General features: G+C 35.0%; 1 protein-coding gene across 3 annotated transcripts in view; it reads left to right on the forward strand.

Moving 5' to 3' along the window:
• The window catches only part of CEP135 (centrosomal protein 135), a 40,608-nt gene that overhangs the window by 3,909 nt on the left and 20,846 nt on the right, over positions 1 to 15,853 (forward strand). For 2 of the 3 annotated variants that reach the window (XM_072862828.1, XM_072862825.1), the window contains exons 2-13: positions 1,778 to 1,938; positions 3,122 to 3,312; positions 3,826 to 3,993; positions 5,421 to 5,562; positions 7,299 to 7,383; positions 8,363 to 8,491; positions 10,219 to 10,434; positions 11,004 to 11,069; positions 12,074 to 12,224; positions 13,240 to 13,433; positions 13,923 to 14,066; positions 14,639 to 14,782. In XM_072862828.1, coding sequence (XP_072718929.1) covers positions 1,826 to 1,938; positions 3,122 to 3,312; positions 3,826 to 3,993; positions 5,421 to 5,562; positions 7,299 to 7,383; positions 8,363 to 8,491; positions 10,219 to 10,434; positions 11,004 to 11,069; positions 12,074 to 12,224; positions 13,240 to 13,433; positions 13,923 to 14,066; positions 14,639 to 14,782 — 1,743 coding nt within the window. In that variant the 5' untranslated portion in view covers positions 1,778 to 1,825. Of the gene's footprint in view, positions 1 to 1,007; positions 1,117 to 1,777; positions 1,939 to 3,121; positions 3,313 to 3,825; positions 3,994 to 5,420; positions 5,563 to 7,298; positions 7,384 to 8,362; positions 8,492 to 10,218; positions 10,435 to 11,003; positions 11,070 to 12,073; positions 12,225 to 13,239; positions 13,434 to 13,922; positions 14,067 to 14,638; positions 14,783 to 15,853 lie in introns of all 3 variants that reach the window. The other variant, XM_072862826.1, reaches the window with a different exon arrangement.

The raw sequence follows: 15,853 nt of genomic DNA on the forward strand, positions 1-15,853 counted from the left end.
CAGTTTTGTTCTTGATGTTTCTTCTGTAAAACTTTCTCAATACGATTAGTAGAACGATCCTTTCTCTTTCCAAAAGACAAGGTATTAAATCAAGTCTGATGAATGATTTTAAACTAATTTAGTCTTTTTCACTGATACGGTTCTTCTTAAGGAGAAGATGGGCTCAAGAGTTATCAGCTTACTTCTGTAGTAATATAAAATGTATTCCTGGGACTAAATCTAGACACAGTAACACAATCACTGTTTTCCTGAATTCAACACATAATCCTCAACATTATTGCAGAAATACCAAGGTCTCATCACTTTTGGCTTTAATCTTTGGCTGCCAAAGGAGAACGAAGAGCATTTCGTACACATTAGTACATTGACTTCCACTTAGTACATTGACAGTTACCATTTAGCGGAAGGAAGTGTGCCTCCTTCAACCATCCCAGCACAATATGTAAGGAATTGTTCTCCATGCCATTGCCTAGTTAATATCTCAACATCCTGACCCTCTTCAAACAAATATTTTGGTAGTACCTGGAACAGATGCTGTGCTTGTAGGACTGGTGATTTTCTCTCATCCATGGAGCAGTACCTGGCAACCACAGCCCTGTTGCTAGACTTATTTGTAGTGTTTTGATACAATGAGATGAAATCTTACTTTCCAGCCTCAGACATGAGAGAAACTTGCATGTTTTCTCATGTTATTATTCATAAATAATTTTATTTTCAAATACCTTTATATATTTATTTTATATCTTTTTAAAATGTGGGGAATTGTGAAACAGCATGGTTTAAATGATATCTATATTCTGTCCCCCTTATATGAGATGCAAATAATGCTTCCTCAGATTGGTAGTTTGGCTGCTGAGGTCTTTGCTGCCAAGAAATGTGAGGGAAAATGTTTTACAGAAACAACTATTTTTCAAAAATATTTCTAACTGTTGAAGAGATATTTTCACATATTGGGGAGCATCAACTTTAGTATTCCATTTCTTTTCTCATTCTATCTCTAAATCCAGAAGGACGTAACGATGTAAAAATTCTTCCTCCCTCAAATGTACATGGCAAAACCAAAATTCCCATCTGGATTCCGATAGAGTAGTGCTGATCCAGCCCCTTTTAGATCAGGTTAGTAATAAAAAGTTAACTAATCAGTCAAAAGAAAAAAACCCCTCTGATCCTTAAACTGTATTTTCCAGAAAACGATGCAGGTAGGACTATAGTACACGGGTGGTTTTTTTCTTTCCTGTTTTCCCTCATAGAAAAAAGATGTTCAAAGTTAATTTGTCTTTAAAATTTTACACATTTTATGCAATTTTACAAATGGTTGGCATAAGTTATGTTAAGTACTGCCTTGTAAACTTTGAAAGTAAGATTTGTATAAGAAAGAAAAAAGTGTATGGGATTTTTGAGAATAATCTGTCAGTTTGCATTGTGGAAGATACCATGATGACCATAATTCAAAAAAATCAGAATCTGCATCTTAGTCTTCTCACAGAAAGGTCTTTTCAGAGTTCAGTTCTTGCATACTGGAAATAAAAATTTATGTTTGTACTCTAAGATGTTAGGTAAGAGAAAACTAATTGCCAAGTCAAATATTTATTTTTAAAGAAATATGTAAATACGTTTAAAACTTTTTAGTTGCTCTATGATTCTCTTTTGGTTTACTTAAATTTTAAGGACATGCTTATGCACTGTATTTCCTACACAAAAGATGGTTTTTCCATTACTTTTTTCTGTATTATTCCTTCTTTAAAGGACAAATGCTGTAACAGACAATCTTTTGCAGGTGTCCTATTTTTCTTGTGACAAAAGCTGCTTTGGAAGTGTGTTTACAATGACTACAACTGCAGAGCGAAGGTTCATTAATCTCAGGAAACGTCTAGATCAACTGGGCTATCGGCAACCATTGGGAGTGGAGAGTTTACCTTTGGTGGAAAAGCTGTTTAGGTATTCAAAAGGAGATTAATTAAAAAACATAGTAATCATATAGTAGGTATTGTTTGATTTTTGACATATAAGGGAAAATGCTTAGCCTGAAGATTATTTTCAAGCAATGTCATTTCAGAGCTAACATTCAGTTCCTGTGTATGATGAAGTCAAATGGGTTTGCTTAAGTGACAAGAACATCTTAAGATTTCATTTAGTTCAGTAGAATTGTTTCTAAGGATGTATGGTCGAGGAAAATTCAACTTTTCTAACCTCATAAGAGAGCCAAGAGTAGTCACTACTGATATGTGCTTAAAGGACACACCCTTATAACTGGTTGTATAAAAATAATCCCTGTCTGTACTATGACTTAAAATGAAACATTCACAGCTCCGTTTTTTATTATTTAATTTGGAGAAGTTGAAATTTGCCATCTCTGCAGTTTTACAGGACACATAACAAAAACAAATTTTCAGGTGACCTTCTTAATATATCTGCCATTTCATGGCTTTGATGTGATTACGAACATGGTAAATTCCATAGTAATCCAGTTATATTTGGCTAAACATGCAAATGTAGGTATTCTGGTTCTGTTGCTCTCTAGCATCTAATACAGATGGAAGAACCACAGGCAGGCAGATGTGGAGTAATCTGCCTTCAGCGTTAGGTCTCATTCTGGTGTCTAACAGATAGGTTTAATCTCTCAGTCACTGACTTGGATATTATTTTCACAAAAATGTTTATAGCTACTTACCACTAATTCTCTTATGGAGCTTCTGATCTCCATATAAATACTAGTAACCTTCTGGCCTTTTTAATTCTTCAAGTTCCTTCTGTGGTAAGTAGTGCTACAACTTATGTAGTGCTTGGAGGAAAAAATCATCTTGCCAATTTTTAATGTCTCACTTTATGTAGAAAAGAGAGTTTATTGAATTGTCAGGTGTACGCTTGGGGTATGCTTTCTAAATATCTTTATTTTTTATATTTGTCCTCTCCTTTCCTATGTACTTTTTTTAAGTGAATTATTCCTGTCTTTCAGTTTTTCTTACATGAATGTTCTCTTTGCCTTTCTTTGAACCCATTTGTTCTACAGTTAACCTGGTCTCAGGGAAAGGGTTTTGTTTCTCAGGTCATAATAAATATTTGCATCTGCAGTGTAAAGGCTGCTAACATTTCTAACATGTCTGATGCTCCTTTATTCTAGTGACCTAGTTCGTACAACTGAGAGCTTGCGCAGTGCAAAGTTATCTGCTGGAAAAACTGAAAAAGAATGCAGCAATTATGATGCTATTTTGGAACCTTATAAAACAGAGAATGCTAAACTTACCAGGGAAAATAATGAACTACATTTAGAAATATTAAAACTGAAAGAGCAATCTGATCGTCATGTTAAAGGTAATATAAAAATTATGATACTTTTTTTTAATCCTTCCATGCCAAAATAAAATTGTGGCCAAATCCTTGATCTGCAGATTCATGTATCTGTACTTATAAGTGAGTGTGAGTGGTCATTGACTTTGGTGCCTTTAATGAATTAAGGCTTGTGCACAGATATTTCTTTTGTAGTTAAAAAGCTTCTGAGGTCCTGCAAATCACTGTTTTAATCAAACATGAAAATGTTAGAACTTTTGAACATATACTTTCATACCTTGAAATGCTACTTTTTAATTTAAAATTAAATACTGCTGTTAAATGTGCCTTTATTCTACAAAGGGGTGTTATTTGTGTAACATGTATACATATATATATTTGTGTGTTTGTGTGTATATATATACACATATGTATGTGTATCTGAAAATTCCAGGTTATGGAAAAAGAATATCGGGTTCTCTTTATGCATATTTTGGTGCTACTAGGAAAAATAATAATGAATAGGAAAGATAATATTGCTTTTTCTCTCCCTTGAAGATTTGAAAGCCTCCTTAAGGAGGGTTGAACATGAAACGGCTGACTTGAAATTTCTGAATAACCAATACGTACATAAAATTAAAATGCTGGAAAAAGAGAACAAAGCCAAGACTGAAAAAATTCAGCAGCTTCAGGAGAAGAATCTGCAAGCAGTGGTGCAAACACCTGGTGAGTGTAAAGAGTCACAGATATTTTAACTTTTCTCTGAGCTTTTTTTGGCTCTTCAGAACATAATCTTTTTTTTCTTCCAGAAGAGATGCTACTATTGCTACAGTAAAATAACTATCCAATAGAATAACATTACCTTTTGAAAGTTTTGGCTCTGAATTCAGTCTTTTTCTCTGTATGGAAGAAGTTTCATTAGCACATCACTTGTGTTAGGGACAAATCTGAATACAAACTTAGATTCAATAGAAGACTATTAAGTTAAAATGTGACTGGAAAGCACTGTTAATCAACAGCTATTTTTATTTTTTTTAATGCTGCACCTAATTCAGTCAGAGGCAGGTTGTTTGACACTTGAATCTTTTTGACAGCTAATTGATGATGTGTAAGTGACTAACTCAGATTTTTGTAACCCAGATCTGAAAGTAGCAAGATGCAAAATAGGTCTACAAATAAATATTCCAACCCTCTTAAAGCTCACAATATTTAAAGGGTCTTTTGATAACTTAAAATGTTCTGGACGTTACTTTCAGGTTAATTTATTTCTCCAGGGTTTCCTTTTTCTTAATTTTTTTCAAGCTAAGGGAAATAGTGAGAAGTATTTTGTGAAATTTTGAAAATGTCTTTTCTTTCCAAGTCATTGAATTACCTATGTATTTTTGGCATCTGAGGGAAATTAATAGGTAGTTAGGTGAAATTAAAATTTCTCTCGATTTTTCCACACCTTTCTCCATTTCATGTCCTTCACTTCAAAGATGCCACGTTACATTTTTATCTGTCTTCCTGCATACTTGCTCCTTGGTCACCAGTCTTCTGGGATTTTTCTATACTACGTCATCAAATATTTTATGTTCTTATTTAATTGTGTGATGAAGAGTAATTGTTCCTTCTGGAAATAATACTGTGTTTTGCTTTGTTTTTAATATAATATTACCATGCAAGCAAATAACCTACTCTGCTTGATATGCTTATGATATTTATACACTGAAATGACAATAGGATAGAAGGAAAAAAAAAAAATTACTAAACAATGCAGAGGTTAGTTCAGTCATAAAATAGTTCTTAAATGTGAAAACAAAATGTCTTTTGTGATGTTTTAATTTAGCTTTTTTAGTAAGGTAAATCACTAACAGATTCATCAAGTTTGAACTGTAGAATATTTAAGGTCTTAAACACTGGGGAAAATTACTTATACTGAACTTTGTATGTTTCCTTATTATAAAACTGAACTTCGACAAAGCCGATACTAACCTGCAAGAATGGTGTTGTCTAGAATGTACAATTTTTATCAACTTATTACAGTAAGATCAAAATGGTGAAACATGCCAGTTCAGAAGCAGTGGAATAAATAGGAAATTTCATTTTGTATTAAAGAAGACGACTCCCTTGCCATAACTCCAAGTAATAGGCATTTGGGTTTGGGCTTTTAGGTGGCAGAAAAAGAAGCATTCCCTTCAGGCGTCAACGCATGCAGATAGACCAGCCTGTCCCTCCATCAGGTGTTAGTGCCTATCCAGTTCCTCAGCCAGAGGACCCTTATATCGCAGACCTTCTTCAGGTGGCTGATAATCGGTAATCTAAAGAACTTTTAAATTTTGAAGTATAGGTATTAAGTATCTGCAGTGATTTTCCAGCCCTCACCCTCCTTCTGCCTTTCAAATTTGCCTCAAAGGAAATGGTATTTCATGATGTTTTAAGAGCACTATAGTTCTTAAATAGGATTTTGCCTAGTGATTGACAGTGCTGCCTGTGCCAAAGTTGCAATGGATATTTAATAAGCTGCTTATTTCCTTAAAGGATTTCTCTTAAGATTTCTATACTGGTTTTACTGTTATACCTAATTTTAGATTGGCTATTCTGGAAAAAAGCTAGGTGTAATGTTTTGCATAGGAGTAAACCCATTTTTCCTGTTTATTTTGGAAGACTAAAATATTCTTGATTTCTGTAATACTGTTTTTTGGCTTGGGAACCTGTACTATGAAAGGTTCAAGTCAATTATTTTTTCTTATTTAGACTATATCTGTAGAGAGTTTACCTGGCAAGGTGTTGGCAGCAGGGGCACTGCAGGGGTGGCCTCTCTAAGAAGAGACCAGCAGCTACCCTGTGCTGGACACGGCCAGTTCTACTTGGCTTCAAAACAGACCCACCACAGGTCACAGCTGAGCCCATCAGCCAAGCTGGTGGTTCCCTTTTGAAAATGTATTTAAGAAAGGGTAAAAAACAATGCTGTGCAGCAGCAGTGAGAGGGAGGAGTAAGAAAAATATGAGAGAAACAACCGTGTGTACACCAAGGTCAGTGAAGAAGGAGGGGGAGGAGGTGCTTCAGGCACCAGAGCAGAGATTCCCCTGCAGCCCGTGGAGAAGACTATGGTGATGCAGGTTGTCCGTGCAGCCTGTGGAGAGCACCACATCAGAGCAGATATCCACGCTGCAGCCCATGGAGGACCATGTTGGAGCAGATATCCACACTGCAGCCCATGGAGGACCCCATGCTGGAGCCAAGTGGATATGCCCTGAAGGAAACTGCAGCCCGTGGAGCAGGCTTCTGGCAGGAACTGCAGCTCGTGGAGAGGACCCCACACAGGAGCAGGTTTTCTAGCAGGAGCTGTGGCCCATGAGGGACCCACGCTGGAGCAGTCTGTTCCTGAAGGACTGTACCGCGTGGAGATGATCCATGCTGGAGCAGTTCATGAAGGACTGTATCCTGTAGGAGGGACCCCACGCTGGACCAGGGGAACAGTGTGAGGACAAAGGAGCAGCAAAGCCGAAGCGTTACGAAGTGTTATGAACTGACCGCAGCTCCCATTCCCCATCCCTGCTGCACCGCTTGGGGTAGGGGGGAGGTATAAGAGTCGGAAGTGAAGTAGTGAAGTTGAGCTTGGAAAAAAGTGGAGGGTGGGAGGAAGGTGTTTTTAGTTTGTCTTTGTTTCTCACCATCCTGCTCTATTTTTAATAGATGATAAATTAAATTAATCTTCCCCAAGTTGAGTCTGTGTTGCTCATGACACTAATTGGTAAATGATCTTCCTGTCTTTATCTTGACCCATGAACTTTTTAATCTTATTTTCTCCCCCATCCTGTTGAGAAGGGGGAGTGAGAGAGCAGCTGGGGGGGGTCTGGCAGCCAGCCAAGGTCAACCTGCTGCAGTATCTCAAACAACAGCTTCTGCATTAATATTTTGTATGAAAAAAACTATTTTTTTGTGAAATATTTACATTCAGGAGCAAAGATAAAATACTAATATTGAATTGTTGTGTAGATATGATTCTTCCATGAATCCACGTAAACAGTATATTGTTACATTTCAGAATTCATGAACTTCAGTCAGAAGTAACAGAGCTACAGGAAAAACTGGAGATATCTGAACGTGGAATTAAAAATTACAGCAAACAGGTATGTTTACAGATTTTATTATTATTATTATTATTATTTGGCTGTAGTAGCCATTGCAATGGCCTTGATTATAATTTGTGTTTTAACCTCATTGGGAAAGCATTGTAGGGCTTGTGAAATACAATTATTCTAACTTGCCTACGTTGAGCTATTTCTCTCCTCTGCTTTTGTAAACAGCAGCAATGATAAAATACTTGCCCACTGCTTTTGCTGATATATTTTTTATATTAAAATTATATTAAATAAGCTAAACTTGATGATAGTAAGTAGAATTTGTGTATGTCTAGGGTTTTTTAGTGCAGAAGCATTAATTGGTCCACAATAGTAATTTGATCTACAGCTATCTTAGGATAATTTTTAACTGTTTGGACTGGTTATATTTTTTTAATTTTTAATTTTTGAAAGTGAATTTATGAACAACAGATTTTACAATATTTTAATTAGAGTGGATTGATAGGATATGTATAATCTTTAAGTGAGGGAATTGCATCAATTTTTCATATGTTGTTACATCTTTCAATATCTGGGGATTAGTGGACACCATCTTCTTTTTTTTTTTGTTCACACCTTGGTTTTCCTCTTCCAGTATTCCCTGTTTTTCAGTGACTGAAATAGTCACTGAATTAGCTGATTTGAAAGCTTTTTCCCTAAATTGAAATGCTAGACTCGGACGGTTAATTTTCAACATTCATTAACTTCACTTTAAATGAAAATTTTTGGTTTCTCTTAAAGAAAATAATCTAGTAGGAATTGTTTCAGGTTTTTTTTCCACAAATTCTATTTGATTAATTTATTTTTCTTTCAAAGAAATAACTTTTTTTCAGAAAAATCCAGAGCTAAAAAAAAAAAGGATATTAAAGATAAAAATTGCATTATTAGGTGCATATCTTTTTACTGAATGTTATATAGGTGTTTATTTGAACAAAGGTTCTGTTAAATGGTATAGAAGATACCAAAGAATTTTTTTTTTTCCTCAAAGGTTGAGCTAAGAGACAAAGAAATAGAGCGCCTAGGGCTAGCATTGGATGGTGGGCGTTCTCATGAGGTTATCTCTCTGGAATCGAGAAGTAAAAGTAATGAGAAGCTTATCGCCCATTTGAATTTGCAGGTAATGGATTTATTACTGTTGTTTAGTCAAAACTAAAAATCCTAGCAATCTAACAAAACCCACAAAACTTCTAGCTCTTTAAAAAAATCACTATCAGGTATAAAATGAATCAGTTTAACGTGCTTTGCTTTTTAGGTGGCAGTGTTACTTGTCTAAGGAAATTGCATTTCTTTTAAAAGTCTATTAGAATGGTTTTGCTGAAGAATTCTATGAACTCACATCTGTACATAATAATGTTAATCTGAGAGTATTCAGAAAATTTCTGTATGGTACACTGTTTTCACCAAGTTTGAAAATACTTACGTTCTTTTTTTTTTTTTTTTTTTTAATTTTTTTTGTACATACCATTTATATTTTAGGAACTAACAATGGTATATGTACTTATGATAAGGAGTAGTCCTGCAGATAATCTCATCAGATAGTGGGGAATCTTCCTCATTGAATTCAAATGGTCCCCACCTTTACTCCAACATAGACTTGCAAGGAAAGGATAAGCTTAGGATAAAGATGTTTGTGTTTACTGTGCATATTAGCATGCATTCCATATTGGTCTCAGAATGACAATTTAAAAAAAATAATACAAGACAGGCTGGAGTACAGATCAAATAAAGCCCATCTCTGGATTTATACCATCAATTCTCTGTTTTTCCAGCTGAGTTAGATGTTTTGTGTACTGATTGTGCATGATGTACACTGGCATGAGAGCCACATTGCAGAGTTTATTAGCTTAGGTTCAGTGCTGCAAAAATAGAGAAGGAGCTATGACTTGGAAGCAGTACAGCTGTGTTCAGTGATCCTGAATTAGTAAGTCAAGCTGAACACAAATTGATTGTACAGAGAGTGAGCCCAGAGCTGCATAAAGCTGGTTGTGGGCCATCAAGACTATTTGCTCAGGCTCAGTGCCAATATACCACTTTTATTCTCTGACAATAAATGGATGGGTATCTCTATGTAGTAGTATTCATGACTATGAGAGGGCTTAGACTTTCTTCTGTGTCTACAGTAGTACTTCTTTCTGGAGTTTTGAGGAAAGTTGTGTGGAGATGGAAGTGGAGCACCCCTGTTATCTTGAACCTTTCAAGATACTCCAGGATCCCATTTTCATGGGTAGCGTAACTTAGTGTGTATATTTTTTATTCCTACTCTACATCCCTGCCTCTCTTCCCTTTACTCTCAGGGAAAGGTATACTGGGAAAAACAATGTTTGTAGAGCAGGATTTCTGAGGATGTTGTGTTTAAGGTGCTGAGATATATTGGGGGCAAGATAGTTTTTGGGAATCTGATCTGTAAAGCTTCACTTTCATGAAGGAGTAACAGTGAGACTAAGCCTAGCAAATACACTACAAAGGTGGAGAGAAGAATGCGTCCTCATATCTTGTGAAATTTAGGGAAACTCTGAGTACACTGGGTCTACCAGACTGATGCCCAAGACAGGTTTCTATACAGATCTCTGCTTTTCAGTACTTTGTTGTTAGAATAAACCTCAGGTTTTGGAGGCTAGATAAAGAACAGTGTAGTAATGAATTCCTTCACCTTGTACCTTTGTAAAATCATGTTTTTTCATATTGATAAGCATTAAGTTCTAAAAATAGAAAGTCTTGCCATTTTTAACAGGATGTCCTTTTTTACTATGGATATAGAGATACTATATTTCAGAAGACTGGGAGGAACTTTTGCTACCTAGTTTAACAATACATATTAATGTTTTAATGAAAAATATCTTTCAGGTTGAGTATCTTCAGCAAACAAACAAAGAACTTGAAAATCGCATTCAAGACCTCTTGGACACCAAACAAAACGTGACTAGTGAGGTAGTGCATTTAAGCAATAAAAATGAAGAACTGTGTCAAGAACTGAATGAAATAGACCACTTGGCACAGCAGTTGGAAAGACACAAGGAAATTGTGCTCGAGACTGCAGATAAGGAAATAGGAGAAGCAAAGGTAATCACTAACGTGTTACAGTGTGAAGGATCTCCTCAGCTCTTAGGTGGCTTTATATATTTTAATTGCAACAAATGACCTATTGGCTTGTAAAGGAAGATTAAAAGATATTTTTTTCCAGTTTAGTTGATATTATACAGAATTTCTCACTAAAAGATGATTAATCTCAGACATTTTGTCTCTTTACTGTATTGGGTGAGATGAGTGTAGTTAAGAGGCAATCTGTCTTCCTTCTTCTTTTAGCTTAGTATGAAATAAAGTTCTGAGATACCTAAGATATTGATAGGTAATAGATAGTTGCCTGTGTTTGGAGGGTTTTTTTCTATGAGGAGTCATGCAATGATTTATTTAATTGTTGTGCTCCAAAAGAGCATGGGTGTGTATACTACAAATTTTTTGTGCTTTCAGTTCACAGGAGTTTTACTACTTAAAATTTGGCAGATTACAAGGAACTAATTATACTTTATTTCTTACAAAAATAGTCTTTTTCCTTAATTTTTTTGTAACAAAGGAATTGTTGTCATTTTGAATATGTAACTTTTAACATATAGGTTAATTTTGGTTGATAGAAAGAAATTGAAAGAAAACACAGTGAAATACAGGATCTTGAAGAAACAATAACAAGGCTTAAATCAGTAAGTAAAAATACTTTCAGTTCTTGTTTGTAGCATTTTTATCATACTGTCATCCACATGATTCTTTCATTTATTATAAAAATTAACAATTTAACAATTAACAAGAGAACTTTTATAGTACTCCAAAACTCTATTGTAATAAATTGCTAATTAATAAATGAAAGAGCTAAAGAAGCTACATCATATTGTTGCAAAAATAAACTGAAAGAAACCTCTGTAGACAGTATGGGTTGACTATGTCCTTATTGTACATTTCCTTATTTCTGCTATCTGAAGTTGTAATTTCCATGACATAATAATTTTTACCACAAATGAGTTCTGACATCCTAGAGGATTTTCTTCATTTAGAGACTACTTTGTCTCTTAATCAGCATGTGAATAATTATGCAATATTTGGCTTACTCAGAAACAAAAGCATAGTAGCCCAGATGAAAAACATCAGTATTATCAATTCCTTGAAGACCAAACTCTTTCCAGCATATAGCAAGTTGTGTATTAGTTGAGTACAGTGTTTTGTTTTAGTATTTCTAGTGAACTTGAAAATACAAAAATACGTCATTTTCAGGGCACCAGATTATAGGAAAGACATGCCAAATAGCATTTGATTAGCTGCAGGGTTGGGTTGACTGAAATGACATATTTTGATGTACTTTAACACCAACAGTGTTAGTAAATGCCATTAAAAATTATTTCTTGCTTTAGTTATTACCTTTTTCCATGTTTGTATCCCACTATCCTTCTGGTTGGTTTCTTGAATTAAAAAAGGGTTAATCTTGTTTGTTTTGTTACTGAGTGCAAACCATGTCAAAAGTAATGCTTACTTTGATGTAATAAAAAGTAGTATAAAAACAATTATGTCCTTTAACAAATGTTAAAGCATAAAAATCCAGGTTAAACAGAAGTAAACAGTGTTGAACATTACAAGTTTAACAAAATGTTAAATAATTTTTTCCAAATGTGTCTATTGGCACTTCTAATTTTTGTAATAATACTTGTTACTTCAGGAGTTGTGCTCATGTCGTAGGGAGAACGAGAGACTGAGTGAAGAACTGTTTGGAAAAGCAGATGATAAGGAGAATCTTGAACTGTTGTTAAACCAGCTTGAACAAGAGAAACAAAGGCTGACAGAAAAAACAGAGAACTTAGAAATAAAAGGTAAATCATCAAATGTAGATTCCACATAAATGTAGATTATCTTCTATAATTTTTGAAATAGAAAACCTTACCTAGTTAAGATACAGTTAATAATCCTAAAAGACTTGATATATGTAAATTAAAAGAAGACTGTAGGTCTTCAGCCAGAACTGACTGAAGAAAACTTGTCATGGAAACATGTTTTCATTCTGTATGTGAGAACTTAAAGTTGAGCTTTTTACTGTGATCCCACAGGACATCCTAATACTCATACTATGGCAGTTTCATACAAAATAATTTCTTTTGTCCAAGACTGTTTTTATTCTGTGTCTTTCTGAGTGAGTGAATTCAGACTGTTTTTCTTGAGAGCTTTATCCAGTTGGATCTTGAAAACCTCCAGGGATGGAGATTCCACAACATCTCTAAGCAACACATTCCAATGTTTGTTTATCGTCAGAGTAAAAATTTTTCCCCTGTGTTGCTTGTAATTGCCTGTAGCAATTAATCACCATTGTTCCTTGTTTACCTGCTGTGCACCTCTGTGAAGAAACTGGCTCCATGTTATGTATAACCCCCTCTCGGTATTGTCAGTCTGCTCTTGGGTCCCCAGCTCTTCTCCAGACTAAACAAGCCCAGTGTCCTCAGCCATTCCCCACAGGGCAAGTATTCTGCTCCCTGACCAGCTTGGAGGGCCTCCCCTGGACGCACTCAAGTTTATCAACATCTTTCTTGTACTAGGGGGACAAAACTGAACACAGTACTGTAAATGCAATCTAATGAGTGCTAAGTAAAGGGGAATAATCACATCCCTCAGTCTGTGTCTCTGCTGATACAACCCAACGTGCTGTTAGGCCTCTGTCAGTTCCAAAGCACGCTACTCTCTCATGTTTAGCCTACTGTCAACCAGGACTCCTACGACTTTTTCAGCAGATTTGCTGCCCAGACGGTTCCTGGGAGTTAGTCCATTCCAAATGCAGATGTCTTTGTGGAAATTCATGAGGTTTCTATACAGTTGTTTTTATTTCTTTTTCTGCAGAACGAGAACTTGTCCTAGAAATAGAAAGAATGAGATTAGAATATGGTATAGCCTTAGGAGACAAATCTCCATCTCGTCTAGATGCATTTGTAAAGACTTTAGAAGACGACAGAGATTATTATAAGCGAGAATTAGAATATCTTCAGAAAATGATAAAACGAAGGCCTAGCCCAAGCCGTAGGACTCCAGAGAAGGTAAAGTTCTTGCTGTCAAAACAAGCTGAAAAAATAATGGAAATACTGTAGAACCATTTAAGGAGCTATCAAATATATTTTCAAATTCAGCAGCAGTAAATGACTGTAGTAGTTTTTAAAATTACATTCTTAACATAAAAAATTAACTGAGAGAAACTCCAGTGAACTTGCATTTTATTTTCTTATTCACATTTTACAGTAACATATTGATTAAATATTGATCAGTTTGTTTGAAATAATAAATAGAACTAGATGATAAACAGAAAAAGTTTGAAATCTTCTTGTTAGCTGTTTTGCTTTTTCTCCTTAACAGTTAGTTCTTATTGTTTAAATTACACCACCAATGTCAGGGTTTTCTTGCAATTAAAATTTATTATGTATGTATTTTTCATGTATTGCTAATAGTGTGAGTTCTTTCTTTTTTTGTATTAATTATCCAAATATTTTAATTCGTATATTTTAACATAAATTTTATTAATTACTTTGCAGAGTGAAGATCTTGGATTGATCACCAGAGAAAGAGATGAGTTACGGTCCATGTTGGACAGATTTGAAAAACACATGATAGAAATTCAATCCAATGTCAAATTATTGACTGCAGAAAGAGATAGATTAAATGTTCTTTATGAGCAGGTAAGAAGAGATTGTTTGTAATTGGCATTGAAATAACCAATTAACACTTGTTGTACTGTTGATTATTTAAAATGAAAAAACTTCTCTCTGTAATAGAACTTGAGGAGTATAGACCTACTAGAATACAACCAAGAATAATAAAATATATACCTATTTTTATTATTTGTTAATAAAATCAAGTATTCCAAAGTTAGCGTATTAACTTCAAAGCCATTATAATTTACTGTACTGGCATTTGGAAATGAGAAAGATCAGGAAAAAAAGTCAGTAGAATGCATGAGAAAGTTGGGTGAGGATACAGGCTAGAAAGCAAGGAAGAAGTAGTAGTTAACTGATAAGAAAACAGAGTGAAGTTGGCTATACTTGGAACAGTAAAAGGATGATGAGTGTGTTGGCAGCATAAGTTGTCATGCCACTGCGTGATTTAGGGAATATATTTTAGTTATCTAGCGAAAAATAAGACTATAATAGCACTTCTGTTGTAATAACAGCATTGAAACTTTCTTTTTTGTTAGAGTATACACTGTATTAATTGCAATCCATGTATGTTAACAAATGATAATCTTTTAAAGTCTCAGGGTGAATTGAACAGGATGAGAAGAGAAGCGAAACATAGTTTAGTTTCTCAAAGTCACGTGGAAGAAGAAAGAGACATTGCACTGACTGACTTTAGAAGACTAATGGCAGAAAAAGAAAGCCTCAGAGAAAAATTAAAGGTGAGCTCTTGTAGCTTCATTGCCTACAGTGAGGTGGCATATAGGGAAAGCCTATACAATAATGCTGTGTTTGTGTCTGGCTATCTGTCAGTTCCCCTTTTCAATAACTTTTGACCTTATCTGATTTCAGTAATTATCCTTGTAAACTCAGTTCCTAGGTGGGGAACTGAGTTTCATCACAAACATCATCTTCAAAGATGTTTGTGTGTCACATATGGTTCTTACCCCACAAACTGGCGACTTTATGGACTTTTTGATATTAACTAGTCTTTAATGATTGTTGCATTTTGTAGCAGAGTATATTTTAAATGGCATATAACTGAATCATCAAACATAAATTCATAGCAATCCAAGTTTCATTATTTTTAACCTTTAAAAAAATATTTGTTAATGCAATCATTTTCCTCTTATTCTGACCTTTTGATGTCTGGTATTAATGTGCATTAATGTCTTATTTGGTTGTAATCAAGAGCATATGATTTCAGGGGGACTTCCCTGACTTCTTTATTGGGTCATTAATATAATGTATACAGGTTTTTTAAACATCCTGAAAATTCAGAAATTTAAAATCATATTAATGGACTGATCAAAAGACAATATATGTCAAGATTGACTGTACGATGAATCATAGAATCATAGAATTGTTTAGGTTGGAAAAGACCTTTAAGATCACCAAGTCCAACCGTTAACCTAGCACTGCCAAGTGCACCACTAAACCATGTCCCAAAGCGCCATGTCTACATGTCTTTTAAATACCTCCAGGGATGGTGACTCCACCACTTCCCTTGGCAGCCTGTTCCAATGCTTGACAACACTTTTGGTGAATAAATTTTTCCTGACATCCAATCTAAACCTCCCCTGCTGCAACTGGAGGCCATTTCCTCTTGTCCTATTGCTTGTTACTTGGGAGAAGAGACTCTTTCCATAGTTTGATTTACTACCACAAAAATAGAGAACTGTAGTGTATCTGAATGCAGTGGCAGCAAGTCTGACCTCTTTGCTTAAAGCACGTGCATGCAGTGGAAGAGATGTGCTTCCAGCTCCATCCTTTCTTCTTGTAGGTGACTACCA

Source organism: Ciconia boyciana, chromosome 5 (genome assembly GCF_034638445.1).
Source record: "Ciconia boyciana chromosome 5, ASM3463844v1, whole genome shotgun sequence".
Taxonomy (NCBI): Eukaryota; Metazoa; Chordata; class Aves; order Ciconiiformes; family Ciconiidae; genus Ciconia; species Ciconia boyciana.